The following is a 26,164-nucleotide window of genomic DNA, read 5'->3' as shown; positions in this document are numbered from 1 at the left end:
TGTGGCAGCATTGGAAAAAGTTGTACATGTAAACAAAATATGATGAATTCAATGATCGCTGAAATTAGTAGGACAAAACGGCGCTTGCGAAATACTCTCATCAGTGAAGCATGTTTGATACAAACAGTGGGATTTCTAACAATTAGGAAGGTTTGTGTCATGTTTGTTGTCCTACACAAACGATATTCAAACAAAAACTTTTTTTTTTCTTTCATATTTTTCTATTTTCACACATCCCTGAAAGAGGTCCAGGGAGCTACTAGGGCGGCTGACCTATAGAAGGATAGAAGATGGGATGTTCGAAATAAAAACTATTAAGACGTAAGATGAGGGTTTTCACATAATACTGTTTTAAAATGATCAACATTAGCTAAAATTACAGGCAGCGCATCTATTAGTATTATCACTTGATTATAATTTGCTTCAAGACAAACATTCTAATAAACCTTTTTTTTTCTGTTTCATACTGACATCATGTTACAATAATTTATGTGTGTAATATTAATAATTTCTGAATTCGTTAGTTAAAAACAATGTTGAAATCTCAGGGCGTTCAATCGTTCGCAACTCGACTGCTTGGTTTGTCTTGGAAGACGCTTCGCCGCTCATAGGTTTTATCAGTTCGTGCTCATAGACTTAGATTGGTCAGATCTAGTCCAAACGGTCGGTGCCAAAATCCCAAATATTTACACTGCAAAAAACATGTGTTTTTGTCTTTGTATAGTTCATGTTTATACCATTTATCAGTTTTCGGGTTGATTTACCGCCATTTTGTTGTTGATTGATGACATCACACTCTGGCCCTTTGAGTTTAGTATTTGGTGTTGTTAATCTGTAGATACAATTATCAAAGTACACCCGTCACGTGCGCAAATTGACAATTTATTTGCATCGTGTCATATGTTGGGATTAAAATTTGCAACAAAATAAATTGTGCATTCAAATAAGCAGCAGTTTGAGAATATAGATTGTTTAACAGAGTACAGCAAACGTTGACACTTTTGTTGAAATATTCAAAATGTTAAGTGCAAGACAATAATTAATTTTAGTAAGGAATTTGATCTATAACGCATGTTATACTTCAAGTGGAGGAGACACGCAAGACACAATTAAAATGTAACTAAAAACTAATAGTAAAATGTTTTGTATAGAAACATCAATTAAAAAAGGAGAAACTACAGGTACTTCTTAAAAAATTCTTTGAAGAGAAAGGGATCATTCTTCCTATACCCATGAATGACAATAGATCACCCCATAAGCTCAGTTCAAATTTCAGTGGGTATTTTGCAGCAGATTCTTAAAAAACGAAAAGCAGTCCTGTCATATAGAGCAGAGATTCTATAACTGTGGTACGCGGTATGCTAAAGGATCACTTGATTAAAGTACAGTTTTTTATTTTCCCATATTCAAACCCAGTGTTACTGTTCAAACTGTGTAATCTTATAAGGGCCAATAATATCATATATACTTGTTAACTACAACCGCTGCCTTGTTTTAATGAATACTTAAGCCTACTATGCTACTGTATTTTGGTCATTATGGTGGTACTTGGAGAGCCATGTGTTTTCTGAAGGTGTACTTAGTGAAAAACATTTGAGAACCAGACATATAAGAACTTTGACCAGGAAAAACACATAGCCTTCTTGTTTATTTCCACGTTTGCCACTCTGGGTCAAGACACTTCACCCAAACATCCAGAGAAATGTGTTTTACAAAACAGTTTCTGTGTTTTTATACACAAATACATCCTTTGGGTGCCTCCCCTGCACGCACCCAATTAACAATTAGCATATAGTAGCTGCAAATGTCACCAATTAAGGCCATGTGGAAAATAGCCATAGTCCACCAATCAGTCATTGCTTTTTAATGGGAAAACATCAACAATGTTTAGTGTTTTCATACCGTTAAACCCAATAAAGCTCTTTATAGTGGAGCTGACGTAGCTAGAGCATGAATAAAGACATTCAATAGAATACATAATTAACATTTCAAAAGCCTCACACTTCAACAACAGTGACAGGGAAAACTGCATCTTGAATTTAAGGTCCAAACTGTTACGAGCGTCTACTGAAACTCCGCCAACACCAAGTTGTGCTGATGTTTCTTCTTAGATGATGGCGAAGAAGACGAGTTGACAGGCGTGAGGGTGACGCTGTAGATGTTGGCCACGAATGCCTCCCAGCCTCGGCGAAAAGCTCGGTCCAAAGCCTGAGGAATAACAAGGTTAAGGAATAGATTGTAGTTAATACATCATCGCGGCTGACTGCTGAGTGGAATGTTCACGATGTGGGCTTAGTAGGCGAGCCAACACAGCCAACGATGCGTGCGGCGCAGGAATGTCGCCCGCCGCCGTGTACCCAACATGTGACTCATTAAAGGGTAGGGAAGCTTTATCATTTACAGGTCGTTAAACATGACATCACAGAAAAATGGTCGCCCAACGTGGCCGGTGGACTTGGACCATGCAGGTGGGATGTTATTAACACGCATTGGCCGCACAGGGAATAATAGTCCACAACTTTATTACACACACTGTCTTATGTAACCTTAAAGGGTTTAAAGTTTAACCATGGGACACTGGAATTCATTAAATGACCTCCACCATGGAGTTTCTCTGATAACTTTGCGTCTACAGACTTTGGTCTGAACCTCATTTGTCGTTACATTTAGTTGGAAGCCTGGTGAAGTCTTGTTTAAAGATGATATTTAGCATTAGTGGCGGCACGGTGGTAAGGGGTTAGTACGCCTGCCTCACAGTCAGAAGAGCTGGTTTAAATCTCTACTGGAACATTTGTCTGTAGTTTGCATGTTCTCCCCGCTCTATAGAGTGGCTTCATCCCACATCCCAAAAACATCAATGTTATATAGTAAATATTTACCAGGATTTCACAGCATTTAAAAGTGTTCTTTCACAATACAATACTTTTATTTAAATTGACTGTAACATTACAATAAATGACTATAAAAATTACGATAGCCTAATATTTCACAACAACTACCCATTAATATAGAATCAGAGTTCTCTGTAATATCACAGCAAAATACTGTAACTTCAAACTTGATTTTTCACTAAAGGTGTACTGTAGACCACGTTGCACACTCTTGTACAATAAGTGGGGCGGTATGCTGCTAAACTGAGCGTAATTAACTATAAAAATACATTTGTGAGGTTAGTTGTAATTTTATTGTAATGAACTATAACATCCCAGCTCTGCAGTTACAGTAAATTGCTGAAAATATATTTCACAGTAAATGTTACTGTAAAAATAATGCCATTATTTGCAATACATTTACAATGAAAACATCTACAGTGGAGATAGATTGTCCTTAGGTGTGGATGTACTGTATTCGTTATGTGTATGTATAGCATATATTTTCTGTGATTGACTGGCAACCAGTCCGGGATGACCCAGCCTCTCACCCCAAGTCAGCTGGGATAGGCTCCAGCTCCCTCATGACCTTGATGAGGACAAGCAGTCTAAGAAATAAGTGGATGGATTTAGCATGCTTGTCTCACCTTGCGATACATTTTCATCGCGTTCTTCTTCACCACTTTCATCCCTTCCTCTTGCTCCCTCTTCATCCTCATTTGGTCTCGGATCAGCACCTGGTCGTCAGCATCCTCCCGGCACGCGAGGTGCACAGGCAGAGTCTCCTCTTTCATGGCCACCTCCAGAACGTGGGTGGGCCTCTTGTCTCTGGGTGACTTCTCCTGAGAGCTTCCCTGCTTATGCCTCCTCCTGGAGCTCCTCTGCCACCTGCCACTGCTCCGCCGACTGGGTGCAGTGCACAGTAGCGTCTGGCCATCGTCTTCCATCGGTAGAAACACCCGCATGTCCTCCACCTCATCTGTCTCGCTCACATGCACAACATCTGCGCCACCCTCCATCACATCCCACTCGGTCACATTCTCACCCACAAACTCCACCTCCAGGGGCGCCCTTTCAGGCTCATCCAGGCGACCGTAGAAGCCACCGGATTTGTCCAGGAACTTGGGAGCTCGAATTGAGCCTCGCACTGAATTTTTCCTGGAGTTCTTGCCAATGGTCATCTTAAAGCTTGGCTGGGTTCACTTCTCCTTCTTTCGGTCTGAGGGAGAGATTAGTTTAGTGTGGTTACATAATCTACCACAGTCTCCAGTCTCAAAAGGTACGGTCATTTCAGTATGGAAAGATGAAAGGGACGGAGACAAATACAAACAAAAAATGTTTTTTTGATTCTGTGTCTTACAAAGAATGAACTTTGGAAAGGTTTATGGTTATTTTGTCAATGCAAGGACACAATGTCCACACACAAACACAGCTGGAGTGTCACTAAATGAACTGTGTGGACTGTGAGACCACCGGTTTAACGTTTAACTCGAATGCAGTCTATATGTGGATGTTTTTGTTGTTACTTGCAGGGACAAGACCCCTATATAGTTTACAGTTTAAAAAAACAATTAAAATGGACAACATTATTATTGGTACACTGCTTAACATGGATTCTTGTTTTACAGCAAATATAACAACATGTTCTGTAAATGACCAACAAAGTTCACTCTTTGATATTAAAGTGCCTTTTTAGATGTGTGACTTACAGTAGAGAACATGTTTACGTGTTGTAAATCATTAGCCACAATGATTACCATAAATAAGCAGACATACAGGCTAGAGGAATACTCATAATAAACTTGAACCTGATTGATGAATGACACATAACCTATCACATATTCAGTAAATTATGTGAACCATTCAGCAAAATAACTTTCTATCTATGTGAACTGTATGGATATTTATTTGTTCATTCATTGTTTTGTTTAAGATTGAAAAAGGAAGTGAACAATTGTGTTAGAAATTATTTCCAACCAGGAAAGGGGTATGATTGAATAAGATTAGGCACATGTTAAGATGGTAGCTCTTACTTTGTGTCAGGTTTAACTTATAACTTATTCAAACAGAAAAAAATTCATGTAAAACATAGCGTGCAGAAACAGAGGTTGGACAATGATAAGATTTTATTGATAAACTGTTACAACACAATCACACAGATAATACCAAATAGAGTACGAATACTTTTATAATAAAGCAAACATGTTAATAAGACTTACCTGAGCTGTAGCATGTGTGTGAGGTTCAGTGATTCATTGGCGTGTCTGCAAGGGAGATGGCTTGGCTCTTAGAAAAGAGGATACTCCCCTTAAACACGTACACTCACACGCAGACACAGAGGCTGCCCCTACTCCATGTCGTCACAACGCACACAATCGTATCTTTTCACACCAACTTCTTTATCTATAAACTCTAGCAAAGATGGGTTGAGGAAGTGAGAGAAAGGTAATCCGAATCATGTTCACTTTTAGGCGAGCTGTGGACTACAATAACAAAAAAAACCTATTGTTCCAACTGAATGTTATCTTCAGCTTGAAATAGTCAACATTATGTCAGAGTGGGTCACTCGCACGCACGCACACATTTAATGAACACAATTTGGTATGACTTGACTGCACCTTCTATGAATGCTTTGTAGCTGTCGATCTAACTGGCCCAGGAAAACCCCTTACCTGGATGCTGGGAGTTTGTTTCCGTGGCGTCCATCAAACGGGCCTAAGCTTGGATAATGTTGACGATGATCCTGAGGGCAGAAAGAGAAGATTATGTGACGTATGAGTACGAATCATGACTCAGCAGTACAGTTGTATGGGTCGATGCTTTTAAAATACTTTCTTTTTTATATACAAACATTAGTTTGAGACGTTAAACTTACTTGGGGATGAAAGAGTTGTCACCTACAAAGTATCAGTAAAATAACAATGAAATTTATATTGTTTGGCCATCTTTATTGTCACAAAGAATGTACAATGTCAGGTACAAATACCACAGCAACGATAACATAACATACTGTACAGAGGGACCTTTTTTTGTGTCTTCAAACATTTGCCTTGAATAACATTAATAAATTAACCTTCGTGTAACATCTTGAGCGCTTGTATTGTAAACCTAAGTGGTAAAAAAGTTGTATTTTAGGTAGACTTGTGTCATGCAAAAACAAAGGAATGTTTTAATCTTAAATCCATTGCAATGATGAATGGAAATAGTTATGTCCCTTTAAATCCAAGCTTGTGCGTGATAGCGTTACCCTAAACCTGCTCTTGTTTTCTTCAGAGTAAATAAAAACCCTACAATAAATATCCAGCTTAAATGTACATGAGTGTGCTCCTCAGACCTCCACATCGGGGTCTGAGCCCAGACCCTGAGCCTGCAGGACCTCTTCTCGCTTCATCTTGGGCTTCTCTGTCCGTGTGTGCCACACCAGCACCTGTGCACAAAAAACATAAGACAAGGATACATGCACTGAAAAACCTGTAAAACACAAACACTCACGAGGGAACACTTGTCTGCTTTGGGCTCAAGCTGGTCGATGGTGACGAGGCCCTGCAGGAAGCTGCTCTCCAGAAAGCCTATGGGTGCCATGCTGTCGAACCTGGAATCCGGATTAGCCAAAACCAGTCTAAGGGACACAGCAAACCCGGCCATGTCTATAGGGAAGGGACGACTGGGATTCCAGCCGGTGTGGAAGTGCACCACCTAAAACCATTCCCCCCCAAAAAGATGTATTGTTGGTCATAGACACTTTCAGTCAAATGTGAGACTCTGCAGGCAAACAAAGTTAACCCCCCCACCCGTGTATAAGGCCTACACATCACTAAGGACAACTTTGGAAAAAAATAAAAAATAGGCTTTGCTACACATTTTAAATCATCAAGTTGCCAAATAGCACTCAGCTACAAAAGTAGAAGTTTGATAATGTTTTAGTTTAGCGAATAGGCTAACCTAGCATGAGGTTGCTAATATGTAAGTGTAACGTTAGCAATGTAGCTTACATAGCTATGCTAGTCTTGCTAACATGTGTGTCCTCCTATCCCACTCCTTGAAGGAGACATATGATGATTTTCCTTTTTTCCAACTTATAAATGTTCTTACAGTGTTAGATGTTAAACAATGCCAAAGCATCATATCATAACATTCATGCATTTGGTAGTGAGCTTGCACGCAGTTTTAGATGGCTCTAAACGCTGAGTGTTGTAGTCTTTTTCAAACAGTGGGCCATTTGTGATGTCGGACATACTTATGTGGACATTCTAGTATATGCTCCCGGCCAGCCTCCTCCCCTTTTGCTTTGCCGAGACTGACTCTCGGCTGCTCTGATGTCTAGAAAAGAAAAATATTGCCGTGTTTATTTGTCCACATTTTACGAAATTGCATTGTCAACATGGGCCAATACAAAACAATTGAATTAGCTCCTAGGCTCCAATGAAACTTGGTTTTGAGGGCCCACAAGAGAAGATACTGTTTGATAATTTATTATCATTTAATCATGGCATACGCACAATAACATTGATGTGCAACATGCAGTGAGCCAAATGCTGGTAAATGCAGCTTTTCATGATGCCAGCTCTTGTGTTGATCCCAGAGTGGGCAGGTGTACCTAATGTTGTGAACGCTGAATACACAACTTTTTGTGAAGTTTGTTTCATTTTTATTCTGAACAAAAAAATAGCGGTGACGATGACAATACAATCTGATACTTTTGTAGAGGATAAGTTGTGGAAATGTTCATTTGCATTTAAAGAGACCGCCCCGCAAAATGAACTTCTTGCAGATATAACAAGACATAAAATATGACTGGAGCAAAATGTACACAAAAATAATATCCATCCGTTTTCTACCACTTGTCCCTATCAGCATAATGTTACATTATTGTATGTGATGTACTGTGTGGCAGTGGTTCCCAAACTTTTCACACAATAAACCCAAATCTGTAAGCACACAGTAAAGCATTGTACTCTAAATTGTTTCTCACCTGTAAATGTAATTGATTATTAAATAATGATTAGGGGTGCAGGTTACCCACAGTACAAAGGGTAGGTTTTTGGTTCAGTTTTAGACTAGCTGTTTGTTTCTCTGCCTAAGCGTTGTCTTTTTTTTCTTGCCAGCAAACACTGCATTTTGCAGTAAATTGAAAAATCACTGGTGTACTGAAATACGATAAGACTTTTTCTTCAAGGTAACAGTTACTGAACACAATGGTAAATTGCCTTTAATTCTGTGATTACTTGTATACTGCAGTGCTTTTCAACTGGTTTGACTGCGAGACCCACCATCACACCTGTTAGCAAATAGTGACTCAAACTGTGGAATTTGGATTTTTTTTCCAGATCTCTATCTCACTTGTTTTCATCAATTCTTGGCAACAAAAGTGCTGCTTCGAGTACAGGTGTACTTAATATTGTGGCCAAGGAAACAAATTGTTTTATCAGGGGATTTCCACCCCCCCTTCAATCCAGAGCTAGAAGAGCACTGACCTTTCCTCCTTCCACCACAGGCTTCTCGTACTTCATTCCTCCAACCAGTCCCACAGGCCACACAGACGCACGCTGCGTGTTCCTCATCTGGAACGACAACATACAATCATCAGGAAAAACATGAATTGGACATCATGTGGACTAAGAAACCAACAAAAAAACAACAACAAAAAAACGTGTCATTATCATCCATTATCACAGGGGTCACCAACCTTTTTGAAACCAAGAGCTACTTCTTGGGTACTGATTAATGCGAAGGGCTACCAGTTTGATACACACTTAAATAAATTCCCAGAAATAGCCAATTTGCTCAATTTACCTTTAACTCTATGTTATTATTAATAATTTATTATATTTATCTTTGTGGAAACACTAATCATCTTAATGATTTCTCACAATAAATATATATAGAAACAGATAAATATCAATATGCAACACTTTATTTTTATATTTTCTCTAAGTGCACATTTTTCAAATTGAACATTTTCAAATGATCACTTCTAAGACAGTCTTGTGAAATCACAATATCCCATTTTAACCAGCTAGCCACTAACATTTTTTAACAAATTATGAATTACTTTGCACCATGTTTGTACAAATAATAACTCATGTAAAATACAAAAGTCAACTCTCAAATTTTTAAATAAATCATGTCACAATTTGAACTAGACACCAAATCTGTTATCTGTTTCTTTGTCAGTTAGTGGGAAGCTTGGCATTGCATGGTGTTAACTAGTGTGTTGTACTCTGGTGTGTAACTTGACACTGCAACTCTGAGTGAGTCTTGCAGATGTGCATCAGTGAGGCGTGTTCTGTGTTTGTTCTTGATGAAGTTCATGTCAGAAAAGGCTGATTCACAAAGATAAGTTGAACCAAACAGGCTTGCAACCTTCATAGCTGCTGCGCATACACCACTGTACTTTTCTGTGTCAACAAGGCACCAAAAGTTTGGTGCAGCCTGGTGGGCTTTGAGGTGGAGGTCATTTTGCAGTGTTACAATTTCAATCTCCACCTGTTCAGCATCCAGGCTGAATGTTGCACTTAACTGCTCAGCAATGCATATGTCCACGTTCATGAAAGGATTAGAAATGAACGACACACACGGCTCAAGCTGATCCAGGTCACAAACCCTGTTCTCAAACTCTTGCCCAACTCTGCTTATGACCTGAGAGTACTTTTCTGCAACTTTGTCAAAAGCCTCAGATGCAGAAGCATTGTCTTTCAGCACCATCTTCTCTCTCTCTCTATGTCCACTACTTGCTGTCCATATCCTACCCCCCCCGCCTCCACACCCCTGATTGTAAATAATGTAAATAATTCAATGTGATTATCTTGTGTGATGACTGTATTATGATGATAGTATATATGATAGTATATATCTGTATCATGAATCAATTTAAGTGGACCCCGACTTAAACAAGTTGAAAAACTTATTTGGGTGTTACCATTTAGTGGTTAATTGTACGGAATATGTACTTCACTGTGCAACCTACTAATAAAAGTCTCACTCAATCAATCAAAAAGGGAAAGTGCAGCACTTTTTTCATCTGTAAATGCCAGCTCACTGGTAAGTGCTGCTATTTGAGCTATTTTTAGAACAGGCCAGCGGGCGACTCATCTGGTCCTTACGGGCTACTTGGTGCCCGCGGGCACCGCGTTGGTGACCCCTGCATTATCATATGTTATACTTGTTCTGAAATTGTAATTTATCCATCATATCTGCTGTTGAAAGTTGGACTATATAACCAACATATATAACCAGCATATAAGTTGATTGTAAATTAGGGGCGCGACATGGATAAGCATTCTTGCTTTTTTACCTTATCCCTTTTCGGTGGGTGCCGTTGCATGTCTGTCAAATTACAAAGAGTGATGAAGTGTTGCTATATGTCTGTCGGCCGGAATAAATAAATTCATTCATTCATCATCCATAAGAAGCCAGGTTAAGCCTTCCCATGTTTGTACCTCGTCAAATAGCTGCAGGCTGTATGTGTTGTCATCATCAGCGAAATAAACCACCCCCTGCTGGCTGTGTGCATCCTCTCTGAGCCAGCGCAGGGCCTCGTTCCTCTGCTCCACCCCACGAGGCTTCTTCCATCTGGGGTCGCCCTGCGAAGGAAGGTACAAAGGCATTGGGTTACACACATGAGGAAGGCGGTTGGTTGTGTGCAAATCTTATATAAAAGGCCAACCTCCTGCAGCTTATTCTCTTTTGCGGTGATTATATTAAGGTGAGTGTAGGTCAAGCCACTTTTTGCCAAAAGGTCACGCACGAGCGATGTCTTGTGCTGGGAGTCTTCTACTACAACCCAGTGTAGCTGAGGAACGTGTAGGAACGTGTGGGACAAGCGGGTCAGCTCGGCCTTTTGCACCAGCCTTGACCGAAAAGAAAGGACCGAATGTGTTGAATCAACGAGATTGAGAATTTTTTGATAGGTTACCTGGCGTAGGTGGGAGTAATGACAAAAATGGTAGGGATGGAGGCCTTCGCTGGCCGGTTTTGGGATTGTTTGGTCTCCTCTGATTTAATTTGCTCCTGGAGACGGTGTAGCTCCCCTCGCAGTCGAGATATGGCACGCTCTTTGGGAAGGTCGTGCTCTCTGCAGTCGCAACGTTGACCTGACGACAAAACACAATTAAGTTGATCAGATTTGCTGCAATGTATCCAAGAAGGCGACTTCAGCACATGTTGTCTCCAAGTATGTCCATAAACAGGACAAACCAGGTGTTCATTCTTACGTCCTACCAGCAAACACACCAATAGGTTGCTTACCGAGTTGCATGAGTGCATAGATGAGCCCCAGGAGAGAAACCATGAAGTAGAGCACAAATACGGTCTTCAGCCTCATCCTCATTGTTGCTCTCTAAACTTTGCAGGAATATATATCAAATAATATAGTATAAGATACAGTGCACACGTTGTATTATAAAATGCACTAACAAGCTGTGTTACAAAGAGTAAAACATTTGTTATAGCACCTCAGACTCATCTTTTTTTAAGGAAGAGTGAATGCACACAGATTTATTTAATACAAGCTGTTTTTTTTATCTTAAATTTCAAAACAAAACAGAAACAATAATAGCTTGTACTGAAGACTTCAGTTATCGCACTGAATGTTCATTTATGCTTAAGTGCTTTAAAAATATATTTTCAAAGGTGAATGACAATCGTTAGGACATGAATGTTTTAATCGACGGCTAATTTGTGCTATCTTAAGAACGTTAGCTAGAGCGGGTCACGCTTTAGAATAAACCATTAAACAAAATATCATACCTACTGTTGGTCAATGCTGTCCGTTAAAGATTTAAAACGTTCAAGTCATTATTTTGAATGAAGGAATTATGGCTCATGTATTCGGTTTGGGTTGTAGCAATATACACACCGCTTCCTGTATTGGTGCCACACGTTAGAGCGCTCCCCCAAAACAGTATTACATCGACATTAGTTCCACATGGAACAAGAGGTAGACATTTGATAATATTCTAACAATGAACCCACCGCGAAATCAATAAAACGTATGAAAAGTCAAACCACTTCATTTTATTTATAACATACAAACAAAACACTGACAAGGCAGAATTACTTGACTCCGTTTCATTTTGGTAAATGACTAGAGTACAGTATGTATGTATTTAGGTAATTTCATGTCTAGAAAGTCTTATCACAAGATTGAATACACAAGAGCATGTATAGGATGAACACATACAAGGGGGAAGAAAAGATCCAGAGAATTTCCTGTTATCGGAGTGGGTATGTAACAGATTACCCTCCAAAATATAAGACCTCTTACTTAAATCGGTTACTTTTAAAGGAGTACTATTCAGGGACCTTTTTTGTCTTTACAAACAGAAGTCATATTTTCAAGGCATTGCAGGACCAAATTGTGGTCTTTATTACAACTACAATTATCTACAACAACCAAAGTAGATTGTACCAAACGGAAGTTCTTATTAAAATGGAATGAGAAAACCAAAACCTGACTCCACCAGGCAAAGTGCCAGCAACACATCAGTCAGTGAATATCCCATCACTATGTAAAACATCCTTTTTCATTTTTATTATAGCTTATGTTGGGAGTGACTCTTTAACACTTTTTTTGTGTATCAGAGTTGCAGATACTTCTACAAGGCATTAATCAGTATGCAACCTCAGTGTAACCTTAAGCTAATCATAATGTAACTATAAAAGGCCCACATTGGAATTCATCGATGAGTAAACAGAGCATTTGACCTAAAAAAGGGTTTTTAATGGTGGCCTATGGGTCTGATGCAGATTAAAAGCTCTCCAAATGTACCCTGTAGGCTTTGTAAACACATGAACAAGAACTACGCCTTTGCTGCTGCCATTCTGGGTCGTCTAACGTCGATAAAACCACCCTCAGATTTGAGGGATGAAAAGGCATGATTACAATATACGAAATTGAGAGCTTGCTGCTTAATTGTGGCACACTTGTCATTAAGACTTATCTGTGAAAAGGAAAGGGGTGCACTGTGGCTCCCACACATTGACGAGCTGTACATAACCAAGCATTGCGTCTGTCACAACATAAAAGGCTTGATTGGATAGTCTTAGAAAGAAAGAGTGCACTTATACTGCGTCACTACAAGGAGGCAGAAAACAGTTTGCAACCACAACAATGAGGAAACGCACAAGGGACAAGTAGAAGAGTTTAACACATGAATCATTATGATGTTGTCTAATGGTGGCTGCTACTGTACATTGCTGTCACCTGGATAGAGGAGGGTGCAGCTGCTAACCGTGCTTGTGAAAAAGATAAGACAAGATCTGACTATCGCATTGCCCATGTTATGTAAGGAATAAGAAGCTTGGAAAAGATCAAATAAGAAAAGCTCACATGACATGCTGCTTTTACAGCAGGGAAACACTCTGAAACATCGCTATCTGTAACAGAGCAAGACTCTTAACGGAGCGGCCGATTTTAAAAAAATAAAAATACTAAAAAGAAGATAAATGACACTGTCACACACTCTCTGCTGAGCACCTCACAAGCCCGTCAGTGGCAGCAGCCGCCGCAGTGGCCACCGCCATGGCTGTGACCCACCGAGGCCTCGCCGTGTTTGGTCCGCCGGCTCAAGATTTCGTAGGAGCAGTCGTCGCCACAGCAACCGGACATGCTCGGCGAGGTCTCGTCCATCTCGAACCTAAAGAGAGGGGCGTGAAAGTAATGTAAAAATTGCCACAATTAGTCCACTGTGGCGGCATGGTACTCACTGAAGAGCGTCTCTGAAGAACTGGTATGCCCCATGGTTGTGTTTGAAAACAGTCAGCATCACTTTCTTCATCTGTGTACTGCGGCGATAAGACACAGAAGGTGCTCACACGTTATTAACAGATGGTCATAGTTTATTAGTTTCGGAAATGCTTACCAAGTTACAATAAGGAACATCACATGATTACAGTTACACAATTCAACATGTCCAAAAAGCTGCACGAAAAAGCAAAGCTTATTAAATCATTCACCAAAGGACAAGGGCTGGCAAGCCACTGCTTTTCAGCCTTTGTTGTGGCTTCCTTCGCTGAGCTCTGTTTGATTTTTTTAACACTAGTGTTTTATTTTTTGGTTCTTGTGTCACAGGTGTGACCCTTGCGTCGATCATGGAGTGGGTCGATTGCTAGATTTAAAAAAAAAATTGACATTTCCGATTATCAATCTTTACTATGGCAACCGAGAGTCTTGTAAGATGACCGTTGGCTGATGCGAGCTAAGAATGAAGAAAGAATGTCAAACAGGAACTCAAGAAACACTTAATTTCAACAAAGACTCTCTCTCCTACACATCTGCCGTAAAGGGTCTAAACACCAACCGCAGAGTGATGCTCCATCATGCCTGTGCTAACAAAATAAGGGTGTCAGACAACTAGCATGCACAAGATAGCGAGCTAAGGGGTTAGCCTCCAATGCATTTCTTTTAAAAAGGTATAAAAACCGAGTATGGAAACTAGACAAATCATAATCTAAAAACCAACCCTTTTCATTTTGTATTGGGAAGAGAGGAGGAATTTTTTTTCCTTGGACGTTTAGACATGCAGTGCAGCTTGTGGAAGCAAGCAGTTATACCTGAGCTGGCCGCGACGAATACACTTTTTCAGTGTTTTCAGCTGTCACAATGGAGCAAATAGAGAAAAACAGTTACAGTTCTACCTATCGTCTGCACAAAGATGTGACAAAACAGTGAGTGTGGACAGAGCAATTGAATAAAGAGAGCAGTTTAGATGGATGGATGAGATGAATGCGGTTATCCAAATTTGCTCATTCCATTTTGTACCTGGTATGTACAGGTATATCACAGACTAAATTTTTCCTGCATTTAGCGATACGTTTGCAAAAAATACCGCTAATAAACAAGGACGAGTCATTACTTTACCATGACAAGATACGTTTTTCATATCTTCCTTGCTTTTCGAGTCCTCACTTAGCCACACATTGATAGTAAGCAGACAACCTTTAAATATAAATGGTTGATAACCCGACATTAAAACATAAAAGCTATAAACTTAATAGCTTTTAGTGTCAGTTGCTGTATAACTTGGAGACTTGGAGAAAAGACCAGGTAGTGTACAATGTCTCGGTAGCTGACCTGTACTTACTGGTATAAATAGGCCTTGGTGTGCAATACAAGTGTTAAGATAGCATTTTTATTTTTATTTTACTGTATATATATACCCACAGTGCAGCCCTTTGAGACACTTGTGATTTAGGGCTATATAAATAAACATTGATTGATTGATTGATTGAATCCTTAGTGCACAATATATTATTGTTATATTACACATTTTTAGTTTTTTATTACGTTTTACTTGTTACTATATGTAAAAACCTGCACTGCAACCATATAATTTCCCCATTGTGGGATGAATAAAAGTCTATCAGAGAAACTAGCATGTGATTACTTTGTGTAACAGTCCGATCTCAGTAGTAACCATCTTCCTTATGGATCTTCTATGGCAGGGATGTCAAACATGCGGCCCGCGGACCGGCTCAGGTCCGCAAACAGGTTCAATCCAGCCCACGAGATGAGTTTGCGAAGTGTAAAATTAAACTGCATTTATAAATTAAAGAAATTGCTGTTCTAAAAGTGTCTATTGGATGTCACAATAGCAATTATGTTAGGCATGCAAATAGTTTACACTGGGGCGTATACCAAGGTGCATAGGTGTATACCAAGAAAGAGGGACACGATAAAGCGGGGCTGCGAGTCATCCCCCTCCACCCAATGTAAAACAAACAGGAGTAAAATAAACAAATGGTAACCTCACTTAAAATGCTGGATGGGACACTGCACATTTATATAGTTCTGTGAAAATTATTTTCTTCTGTGCAAATTTAAAGAAAGTCAACAATGGAAATGACAAATGAAGTAGTTGATAAATAGAAGCGTTTTTATTTATGCTTTATTTAGTTTTTTTTTCCAATCATATATGTATAGGCTGTGAGTTAAAAGTTTAATTGGTTTGTAGAAACACTGAGATTAAGTCTAATTTCATTGTGCCATATTTTACCCGTCCGGCCCACATGGGAATAGATTTTCCTCTATGTGGCCCCTGAGCTAAAATTAGTTTGACACTCCTGTTCTATGGCGATTTGTGGCAGTTTTCCCACAAAATGCTCCTTTTTGGGGGTGGAGATTGGGGGATTAAGGTTGATCCTTATACAGCCGTTTGTGGCGTGTTGGTATTATTTGACAGACCTGTTGTGTATTTTTTGTCATTGTCGCTGCACGCAATGTTTACCAATGCTGCCCTCCACATCCGGGTCCTGACCAGAATTGTGGCGTTGGTAAAACACTTCATCCATGTCCTTCCACAGGTTTCAAACATACAGTGGATATAAAGTCTACACAACCCTGTTCAAACGCCAGATTTTCGTGATGTAAAAAATGACAGCCAGACAAATAATTTCACAACGTCTTCCACATTTAACCTGTATAATGCAATTAAAAAACAAACTGAAACCTATAAAGGTAAGTATAAAATAAAAAACCTAAAATGAGCTGGTTGCATAAATACACACACCATTAAACAAATGCTTTGTTGCAGAACCTTTGGCTTTTATTACAGCACTCAGTCTTTTTGGGTCAGAGCCTATCAGCGTGGCACATGTTGATGTGGCAATATTTCTTTACAAATCCTCTCCAAATCTGACAGATTGCAATGACATATCCAGATCCCCCCACAGATGTTCGAATGGATTCAGGTCTGACTGGGCATTTCCAAAGCCTCAATCTTATTCCGGTGAAGCCATTCTTTTGTTGATTTTTTAGATGTGTGCTTTGGGTCATTGTCGTGCTGAAAGATGAAGTTCCTCTTCATCTTTCTAACTCAAGGCTGAAGGTTTTGTGCCAACACTTACTGGTATTTGTAACTGTTCATAATTCCCTCCACCCTGACTAAGGCCCCAGTTCCATCTAAAAAGCATGAAGCTGGCACCACCATGCTTCATTGTAGGGATGGTGTTATTTTGGTGATGAGCAGTGTTAAAGGCCTACTGAAACCCACAACTACCGACCACGCAGTCTGATAGTTTATATATCAGTGATGAAATCTTAACATTGCAACACATGCCAATACGGCCGGGTTAGATTAGTAAAGTGCAATTTTAAATTTCCCGCGGAATATTCTGCTGAAAACGTCTCGGTATGATAACGTTTGCGCGTGACGTCACGGATTGTGCGGACATATTGGGACACCATTGTGGCCAGCTATTAAGTCGTCTGTTTTCATCGCAAAATTCCACAGTATTCTGGACATCTGTGTTGGTGAATCTTTTGCAATTTGTTAAATGAACAATGAAGACAGCAAAGAAGAAAGCTGTAGGTGGGATCGGTGTATTAGCGGCTGGCTGCAGCAACACAACCAGGAGGACTTTGAGTTGGATAGCAGACGCGCTACCGTGAGTACGCAGCTTTGGCTTCCAAACATTTGATCGCTTGCCCGTACGTGCGTGCCGCTATGTGCATGTCACGTACGTAACTTTGGGGAAATATATGTGCTGTATGAACTTTACGGAGGTGAACGGTACTTTGGGCTGTGGGATTGAGTGTGTTGTGCGGGTGTTTGAGTTGTATTGGTGGGTTATACGGACGGGAGGAGTGAGGTGTTTGTTGTGCGGATTAATTTGTGGCATATTAAATATAAGCCTGGTTGTGTTGTGGCTAATAGAGTATATATATGTCTTGTGTTTATTTACTGTTTTAGTCATTCCCAGCTGAATATCAGGTCCCACCCGCCTCTCACAGCATCTTCCCTATCTGAATCGCTTCCACTGCCCTCTAATCCTTCACTCTCACTTTCCTCATCCACGAATCTTTCATCCTCACTCAAATTAATGGGGTAATCGTCACTTTCTCGGTCCGAATCGCTCTCGCTGCTGGTGGCCATGAGTGTAAACAATGTGCAGATGTGAGGAGCTCTTCAACCTGTGACGTTACGCTACTTCCGGTACAGGCAAGGCTTTTTTATCAGCGACCAAAAGTTGCAAACTTTATCGTCGATGTTCTCTACTAAATCCTTTCAGCAAAAATATGGCAATATCGCGAAATTATCAAGTATGACACATAGAATGGACCTGCTATCCCCGTTTAAATAAGAAAATTTCATTTCAGTAGGCCTTTAATGTTGCGCCAAATATACCTTTTGGAATTATGTCCAAAAAGTTACAACCTTGGTTTCATCAGACCATAACACATTTTCCCACATGTGTTTGGGAGAAATCAGATGTCTTTTTTGCTAAATTAAGTCCAGCTTTGATGCTTTTCTTTGTAAGACGAAAGATTGTTGTCACATGTACTACACAGCCAGTACTTGCCAGAAATTCCTGCAGCTCCTTCAGTGTTGCTGTCGGTCTCTTGGTAGCCTCCCCGATTAGTTTTCTTCTTGTCTTATTAATTTTGGACGGACGTCCTGTTTTTGGTAATGTCACTGTTGTGCCATATTTTCTCTACTTGATGACGGTCTTCACTGAGCTCCATGGTATATTTAATCTCTTGGAAATTATTTTGTAGCCTTCATCTGACTGATATATTTGAGCAATGAGAACCAATTGATGCTATGGAAGCTCTCTACGGGCGATAACTTGTGCTGGAAAGATGTGTCGACAAAAATGTCATGAAAAGCCTACTAGAACAATTGAACTTTATTTGGAGTTGATCAAAGGAACTTTAAGTGGGGACAGGCGTGTGCTAACTTTACCGTTTAACATGAGTTTGAATGTAATTGGTTAAATCTGAACACTGCCACCTCCCCAGTTATAAAAGGGTGTGCACACTCATGCAACCACATTAACCATCCATCCATTTTCTACCACTTGTCCCTTTCGGGGTCACGGGGGGTGCTGGAGCCTATCTCAGCTGCATTTGGGCGGTGGAACAGGGTTTAGTGCGTGTGCCTCACAATACGGAGGTCCTGGGTTTGATCCTGGGCTCGGGATCTTTCTGTGTGGAGTTTGCATGTTCTCCCCGTGGCTGCATGGGTTCCCTCTGGGTACTCCGGCTTCCTCCCACCTCCAAAGACATGTACCCGGGGATAGGTTGATTGGCAACACTAAATTGTCCCTAGTGTGTGAATGTTGTCTGTCTGTCTGTGTTGGCCCTGCGATGAGGTAGCGACCTGTCCAGGGTGTACCTCGCCTTCCGCCCGAATGCAGCAACCACATTATCTCAGTTGATTAGTTTAATTTCACCTCCTTGAAACATTTCTGTTTCTGTTTGTCAATTGCGTTTAACAGGTTATAGGAACATGAAAGGTGGAAAAAGTTGTGAAACTATTTAGCTTGATGTAAAACTGCAAAAACAACCAGTGAAGGAAGACATGTTACTTTTAGACTGTCAATCAACATATTCTTGTCTCAAGGTACCAAACATTAGAACATTCATTCATTTTCTATTGCTTGTCCCTATCGGGGTACACCCTACACATTAGAACAATATGCAAAAATGTACTTCTAAAAATATTTGGCTTTATGCAGACATACTCTGAGCTTTTGTCTACGTCATGCTCTTTAACTGAAGAAATAATTCATAAAAACTATACAGTATGTAATTATATTATATAATAATAATGCAAGCAACCATTTCAAAAGGATAAAAACTTTTATTTCTCATTACTGTAAAATTGTTTACCATTCTACTGAAATAGGAAGGTAAATAATGTTGTTATCCTAAATAAATAAACAAACAAAAGTAAAATTTACTGTAAGAATTTTTTTTTACCTAAATAGATATTGAAAATCTTAAAGTGCATAAGTTTCCCATTTGGGAAAAATTAGGACGGACTTTGTCTTTTTGTTTATTGTTATCCCAACGGCATTTTCTCTCCTACGTCTGTGTTGATGGGCTAATATCGCCCAGCCGATTTGAAGCTGAAACATTCCCTCAACGGGACATTTGGTTTTATAATCTTATTTTTTTCCCTCCTAATTTGTGTTACTTTGCGGCACTTATCACTGGCGAGTCGCGGGCCACTCTGTGCTGTGGTTGGTGGCGTCACCCCGTGCGAATCCGGCTAGACAAAATATCAGATACATCACAGGCAAAATTAATTTGAGATTGATTTTCAGTTCCTATGGAGAGCAAGTCTAGGGTGAGCAGAAAACTCAGCAAAATCTGCTCACGAAAAACAATCTATTCTTTGGTGACTTTAGCCTGGTGTGTATACTCTCGCGTCACGTAGCTTGCGTCCCCTCGGACAGCATCTTGTTTGATTTATAGTTCTTCCAAAGCACTAAGGGGCAGTGTCTCCGGAAGGAGCAACTGCAGCTGTAGTTGACTAGATACCGTATTTCCTTCTTGTAAAGAGTGACGATAGATGACAACCACAACATGGACATATTTGTCTACACTGGAACTAATCATTTAAAATCATCAGTTTACTTTTAATGAACGTTTTATAAACCAGAGGAAAATAGCTTCGTAAAGATGGACTGTGCAACTTCGAAACGAGTCGTGGCAGAGGACGCTATTATTATTTGGAACGCTATTCGGCCGTTTGGGACATGGGACAAGAGAGAGCTATCATGTAAATAAAACTGTTAAATAACTATTGTAAGTTAACGACATGCTGGCGTTAATCTGTATGGTCATGTTCGAAGTTCACAAATGTTGGTAAATATACCGTGCCTGAAAGATTACTGGCGGAGAATGAGAAGTGTGGAGCGTGTGAGAGAAAAAGACGTGTGTGCATGAGAAAGAATATGTCGAAATTGAATCTTGTGTTTGCACTAGATTGACAATAGAAGTTGAAAAAAGTGTCATACTTTGTGATTTCCTCTGGACGCAACTAAAACACAATAAGCTGAAAAACACACATTATTTTTTACAGCGCACCGAGATATTAAGTACACAATATAAATGTTTTTATGCAAATGTTTAATCACTGTTTTTTTTTCATACAAACGTATGCATTTCAAGCACAAAGTCTGCTCACCTGTTTTCAGGGACCCTTCTTGGCAAAAATTTAACAATCACAGCTCTGTGTTGTGCGTCGCTGGCGACCCAAACCTAGGATTTTTACACGCAAGCCTTGTGGGAGGTTATGCAGGGGTAGGGGGCGCGACGCAATCTACGCGACACGAAAGTAAATTCCAGGCTTAAGGGAGGCCCCCTACTCTATTATGTCTTTTGCAGGAAGCCCACTGTTAACCCACGTTGAAAAACCTGCAATAAAAACCTAAACAAGGCACAAGTCCCCACTGTGTTTTACCTGTTAGCAATGAGCTGTAAAATCTGGATAAGAAACTTGCCGAGTCCTTTCCTCCGCACTTTGCTCTCCAGCTGCACTTCGTAGCTGCGACATATTCAGAAGGTCACATTATTGAGTAAATAGATGATTTATAAATCATTCCTCAAAGAGTCAGCATACCAATATAGCACTTCCTCCCCACACTCCACGTCAAAGCGGAAGTGAGAGAAGGCCACAGGGGCAGAGTCGCCATCACGGGCGAGCAGGTACCACGCCCGCTCGTCGTTCATCTCCTCCCGCTTCTCGCGCTCCTTCCAGCCCCACTCGCTCTGCTCGTAGCTGCCGGGACAGCAGCCACGGGTCACTTTCCCCAAGTTAAATACAGTGGTACCTTGGTTTTCATTAGTAATCTGTTCCATTTTCCACACCTACACTACCATTCAAAAGTTTGGGGTCACCCAAACAATTTTGTGGAATAGCCTTCATTTCTAAGAACAAGAATAGACTGTCGAGTTTCAGATGAAAGTTCTCTTTTTCTGGCCATTTTGAGCGTTTAATTGACCCCACAAATGTGATGCTCCAGAAACTCAATCTGCTCAAAGGAAGGTCAGTTTTGTAGCTTCTGTAACGAGCTAAACTGTTTTCAGATGTGTGAACATGATTGCACAAGGGTTTTCTAATCATCAATTAGCCTTCTGAGCCAATGAGCAAACACATTGTACCATTAGAACACTGGAGTGATAGTTGCTGGAAATGGGCCTCTATACACCTATGTAGATATTGCACCAAAAACCAGACATTTGCAGCTAGAATAGTCATTTACCACATTAGCAATGTATAGAGTGTATTTCTTTAAAGTTAAGACTAGTTTAAAGTTATCTTCATTGAAAAGTACAGTGCTTTTCCTTAAAAAATAAGGACATTTCAATGTGACCCCAAACTTTTGAACGGTAGTGTAGGTACTTTAACTTTAACTTAACAAAAGGTCTGACAAAGAACGGATAATATCAAAACCGAAACAATTTTCCCCATATATAATGGTAATCAAACTCTTCCGTTCTAGACACCCAAAATTTCAACACAAAACACATAAATAATAATTATAGTTTTAAATGCAGAAAACTAAGTGAAAATAAATGTAAATGACAACCTAAATTTATCAATTCAAATTTACAACAATTTTACCTTTGATGAGTTTACTGAAAATGGCAATGAATGTAAAGCGAGGAAGAGAGGGGGGAGCCACCTGGACGCCATCGTTGTACTTTGCTTATTTTTTAAATTCAATAGTGTTTCTCATCTTCTTTATCAAAGTGCTTGCAACTTTCTTTTGCCCCATAGAGGCTTATGTTGCAGCTGCATCAATAAAAAAAGCAGAGATCTGTAGTCTAACTGTGTTAGCAAAGAAGTACAGAGTCAACCAGCGATGATATCATAAAGGGGCGCCGGGCATGGGGGGACTGACTTCTGGGTGGTAATTTTAGAGTAGGCTAAAACAGGCACGTTTTGTAGTTAAGACACGTTACTTGCAAAGACATTTGAATTCGCGCAGTGTGTTATTGACACAACAAAACTGGATCGCTAACTTGCGGGATTCTTTGTTTGGGCGCTCAATTCCGTGGAACGATAAGTGCAATGTTTGGTCATGCGATAACCGAGACAGAATACTGGGGCAAAAATTTATGGCGAAAAACGGAATCCTACAAAAAGCAGGGCATACAAAAACTGGAGTACCACTGTATTCAGTTTTAGGAGCTGGTTCTTACAGCGTCTGCATGTTGGTTCGGGTAAGTTCGAAGGCCCACTCCACGGAGAGCGGGTTGAGGGCAGTCACTCGCTTGCACTCAATCTGCAGATTCAATCTGGGCAGGAGAGGACAATTGTAGCACCAAAACATGTTGGGGTATAGTAAATGACTACATAAACACCTACCCGTTTCTGTCATACTTTTTGAAGGCCGGGAAAGAATCCAGTGGGTCGTCAAGCTAAGGAAAAGAAGGCGCAAGCGTTAGTTTATTTTAAAAACACTGTCTCTATGGGGCCTTTTCTGTAAATGATTTTCTTCCTACTGCTGTGGTCATAAAGAGATGGTCATGGTAAGGGCTGTCTAAGAACCACAATGACACAACTGCAAGTATTCTGATCTTAAAATTTTCCATACAAACACCAGCTGTCAGTGTAAATAACAAGAAGGCATGTGCTGATAACATTGAGTCCAAGCCCAAAAGCTTCATTTCCAAGCCCAGACAACAAGGAATGTCACGATAATGCGTCTGACAATCAATGTATAATTCATGACTACCAAGAAGCTTTTGATGCAACATAAAGAAGGGGAAAAAAATAACGCTCAATGCCAAACACCCACCAGTCAGTCCCATGGGTGCAATTAGCTGAGGCATCAAAGCTACCCTTGACAGCGAGTCAGAACTGTGCAGCCAACTTAAACTTATTGTACCATGCAAACCCCCTCAAACACTACCTTCTCTGCAATCAAGTCACCTTGTTGGCAGCGTCCACTTTGGCACAAACGGCATCCATGGCTGCCCTCTCCTCCAGACGCCGCGCTTTCTTCTCCTTTGCTCGGCTTGATTTCCTCTGTACACAGTCGAGGAGGATGGGTGTCAATTAGGGCTGCAACAACTAATCAATTAAATCGATTAAAATCGATTATAAAAAATAGTTGGCGACTAATTTAGTCATCGATTCGTTGGATCTATGCTATGCGCAGAGGCATTTTTAAAAATATATATATATATTTTTTATAAACCTTTATTTATAAACTGCAACATGTACAAACAGCTGAGAAACAATAATCAGAATAAGTATGGTGCCAGTATGCTGTTTTTTAAAAATAAAATACTGGAAAGGATAGAAATGTAGTTTGTCTCTTTTATCCGATTATTAATCGAAGTAATAATCGACAGATTAATCGATTATCAAATTAATCGTTAGTTGCAGCCCTAGTGTCAATCAAATCTATAATCTTTGCTGGGCCTCACAAGTAGATGCAATGGGATTTAAGTGTACTTGTTAATAACTATGTTAGAGCTGAGGCTGTACATCAGTCTCTAAGTCAAAAGATCTGGGTTCGAATCTCAAGCTTCCTCACACATTCCCAAAACATGTTAAGCGGGTTACACACAATAACAACCAGGCTGTTTTTGCCCAATTTTCTGGACCAAAGACAGCAAACACTCGATTGTCTTGTGTCTTATAAGATTGTCGGACAACATTGTCTGAGGGTTGTTAAAAGTGAATTCGTCTTAATAGTCGGCTCCAAAACAGGTCAGGCCGTAAATATTAAACGTATTCAATATTTATGACCAAAAACTCTTCATGTCAGTGGGGAACGCCAATGAATCCCGAGTCATCGCAGAGTGATAGCAGCCAATCAAGAAGTGTGCTGACTGAGCGAGTACCAAGGAGGCTAACGTAAAAAATCTGTCAACATAATACTGTACATAGTCTTTGACAAAATTAACAGTCGTAGCAGTAGGCCTACTACGCTAACAAGGACATCCATTACCTTAATTAAAAAATTAAAAAAACTCAACCCAAGCATGCTCAGTAGACTATAAAGTCTGTGTTCATGCGGTCTCCATGATTTTTTGGTCAGTAACAGTCTCAAAACCACCATCATTCCCTCCTATTTTATGTCCTCTTCCATGTTGCCTGTTTTTGTGTGTCCTGGTCGTTGCTGTAGTAGTTGCTAAATATCGTATTCATCAAATTTCTTAAAGCGAGACTTCGGCTTACATCAGGCACGGTGGTGGGACAGAATCGTTAAGTGTGTGGTGTTCTGCGCTGACATGATTGTAGCACACCATAAACATACAGATCAAAACGGCGCAATGCCTGATTATTTAAAGCCTTTGTGTGTGGTGTCTGTAACAGATTAATTAAATCACTTAAGATTTAGAAAAAAATATTTTGTGTACCACCCTTTAGGTTGATTGGGGACTCTAAATTGTCCACAGTTGTTAGTTTATAATGTGGCATGTGACTGACTGGTGACCAGTCCAGTGTGTACCCTGCCTCCCACCCACTGTCAGCTGGGATAAGCTCCAGCTCACCACTAATGGGGAAAAGGTATAGTAAATGGATGTAAAGATGGTGCATGCGTTTGATACATGCATGGCTGAGATAAGAACTTGGTAGTGCACATGGGTTTTGTGAAAGGGGATGCTGCACTAAGGGGGTCAAATTAGTTTAAAGCTGGAATTGGGGAAACGTGGACGGTTTTATAGCGAAGAGTAAAAGTGGAGGATGGAAGCAGAAACATTGCCGAGCACAGCATCCTCGACTGGCAACATCATTGGTGTGCTTGTATGTTCATATGAACACACACATAAACGACTAGCCATAATAAACAGCGGCATTGAGTTAAATTGACGTGGTTTGAACGACTAGATGGCTTGTTGGTGAGTCCCCTATGGTGTAAAAGCGTGTAGTAACAATAAGAATTCCCAATGCTAGTGTTAGCTAGCATGCTAACATGGCTACCTGAAGGCTGCGAGGCGGCATGCGCGGCTAAAAAAAGCTCATCCACCATAGACCCTTATTCCTCTCCCTTGCACCCCTCATCAAATCCAGACCTACCCGCTCTCTTATCACCGCCACCTTTTCCAAGTTTCCATTGTCCCTTGGCCAAACACTCACCCCCATTTTCGTCGTCCGATCCGTCACCCCGGGGAAATTTCTCCTTTTTTGTCTCTCCGCTGGATTGTCGCCGCCGGGTAGCGTGAACGAGAGAGCCGCTCTAGTACAACAATGATTTCCGTGCTAACGAGGCTAACTTTGGCTACAGCCCCGGCCAGCCAGCAGTAAAAGGACGATGCAGGTATTTGCTAATAATAATGCCAATAATAATAAAAAATAATTCACCGTTATCTTAATAAATTGACAATGGTTGTCCGAATGGCGCCAATAATTGATTACATGTCTTCCTTGCTTCACTCTCTATGTCGGCCAGACATGAGGCGTTTATGTGCTCGACTAAACTCCGTCTTCACAGTATCCACCGGTACACCTTCGCAACAACGTTGGAGCAACAGTTCAAAAAGGTGATTTTTCCAGTGTTGGAGCTGGAATTCATAAAACTGAACCCCAATCAAGATCGAGTTC

At 40.3% G+C, this 26,164-nt stretch overlaps 3 protein-coding genes across 8 annotated transcripts; all 3 read right to left on the bottom strand.

Annotated features, from left to right (window-relative positions):
- Positions 1-1,632: 1,632 nt before the first annotated feature.
- sb:cb1058 (uncharacterized protein LOC394209 homolog) lies at positions 1,633-5,136 on the bottom strand. Its single transcript, XM_062065401.1, has 3 exons — positions 5,090-5,136; positions 3,518-4,089; positions 1,633-2,208 (listed from the first exon to the last, which is right to left on the bottom strand). Exons 2-3 carry the CDS (start codon positions 4,049-4,051, stop codon positions 2,065-2,067), a joined length of 678 nt encoding a protein of 225 aa, XP_061921385.1. The 5' UTR covers positions 4,052-4,089; positions 5,090-5,136; the 3' UTR covers positions 1,633-2,064.
- Positions 5,137-6,153: 1,017 nt separating this feature from the next.
- b3gat3 (beta-1,3-glucuronyltransferase 3 (glucuronosyltransferase I)) lies at positions 6,154-11,790 on the bottom strand. Of its 5 annotated transcripts, none has more exons than XM_062065398.1 (8): positions 11,728-11,790; positions 11,118-11,208; positions 10,786-10,963; positions 10,537-10,720; positions 10,310-10,453; positions 8,345-8,431; positions 6,363-6,566; positions 6,154-6,297 (listed from the first exon to the last, which is right to left on the bottom strand). In XM_062065398.1, exons 2-8 carry the CDS (start codon positions 11,197-11,199, stop codon positions 6,199-6,201), a joined length of 978 nt encoding a protein of 325 aa, XP_061921382.1. In that variant the 5' UTR covers positions 11,200-11,208; positions 11,728-11,790; the 3' UTR covers positions 6,154-6,198. The 5 variants fall into 5 exon arrangements, with proteins under 5 accessions (XP_061921382.1, XP_061921378.1, XP_061921380.1 ...); XM_062065394.1 differs by having other exon boundaries at positions 11,118-11,213; positions 11,619-11,757; XM_062065396.1 differs by having other exon boundaries at positions 11,619-11,757.
- A 75-nt stretch (positions 11,791-11,865) lies between these two features.
- Positions 11,866-26,054, bottom strand: naa40 (N-alpha-acetyltransferase 40, NatD catalytic subunit). 2 transcript variants are annotated; one of them, XM_062065399.1, is made up of 8 exons: positions 25,700-26,054; positions 23,540-23,635; positions 22,973-23,025; positions 22,807-22,902; positions 21,221-21,379; positions 21,062-21,145; positions 13,578-13,655; positions 11,866-13,507 (listed from the first exon to the last, which is right to left on the bottom strand). In XM_062065399.1, the coding sequence occupies exons 1-8, from the start codon at positions 25,703-25,705 to the stop codon at positions 13,360-13,362; spliced, it is 720 nt and encodes a 239-aa protein (XP_061921383.1). In that variant the 5' UTR covers positions 25,706-26,054; the 3' UTR covers positions 11,866-13,359. The 2 variants fall into 2 exon arrangements, with proteins under 2 accessions (XP_061921383.1, XP_061921384.1); XM_062065400.1 differs by having other exon boundaries at positions 25,925-26,048.
- Between the last annotated feature and the right edge of the window lie 110 nt (positions 26,055-26,164).

Source organism: Entelurus aequoreus, linkage group LG12 (genome assembly GCF_033978785.1).
Source record: "Entelurus aequoreus isolate RoL-2023_Sb linkage group LG12, RoL_Eaeq_v1.1, whole genome shotgun sequence".
In the NCBI taxonomy this organism is placed as follows: domain Eukaryota; kingdom Metazoa; phylum Chordata; class Actinopteri; order Syngnathiformes; family Syngnathidae; genus Entelurus; species Entelurus aequoreus.
The sequence above is the reverse complement of the archived record's forward strand: the minus strand, read 5'-3'. Positions and strand labels throughout refer to the sequence as shown.

Coding starts and splice junctions, on each gene's coding strand:
- sb:cb1058 (XM_062065401.1), bottom strand. CDS start 4,051: ATGACCATTGGCAAGAACTCCAGGAAAAATTCAGTGCGAGGCTCAATT. Junction 2,209..3,517: donor CGATGAAAATGTATCGCAAG/GTGAGACAAGCA, acceptor GTTATTCCTCAG/GCTTTGGACCGAGCTTTTCG.
- b3gat3 (XM_062065398.1), bottom strand. CDS start 11,199: ATGAGGATGAGGCTGAAGACCGTATTTGTGCTCTACTTCATGGTTTCT. Junction 10,721..10,785: donor ATTACTCCCACCTACGCCAG/GTAACCTATCAA, acceptor TTTTCGGTCAAG/GCTGGTGCAAAAGGCCGAGC. Junction 6,298..6,362: donor AAGCAGACAAGTGTTCCCTC/GTGAGTGTTTGT, acceptor TTTTGTGCACAG/GTGCTGGTGTGGCACACACG.
- naa40 (XM_062065399.1), bottom strand. Junction 21,146..21,220: donor GGGGAGGAAGTGCTATATTG/GTATGCTGACTC, acceptor AATATGTCGCAG/CTACGAAGTGCAGCTGGAGA. Junction 13,656..21,061: donor TTACAGCTCATTGCTAACAG/GTAAAACACAGT, acceptor TTATCGCCGCAG/TACACAGATGAAGAAAGTGA.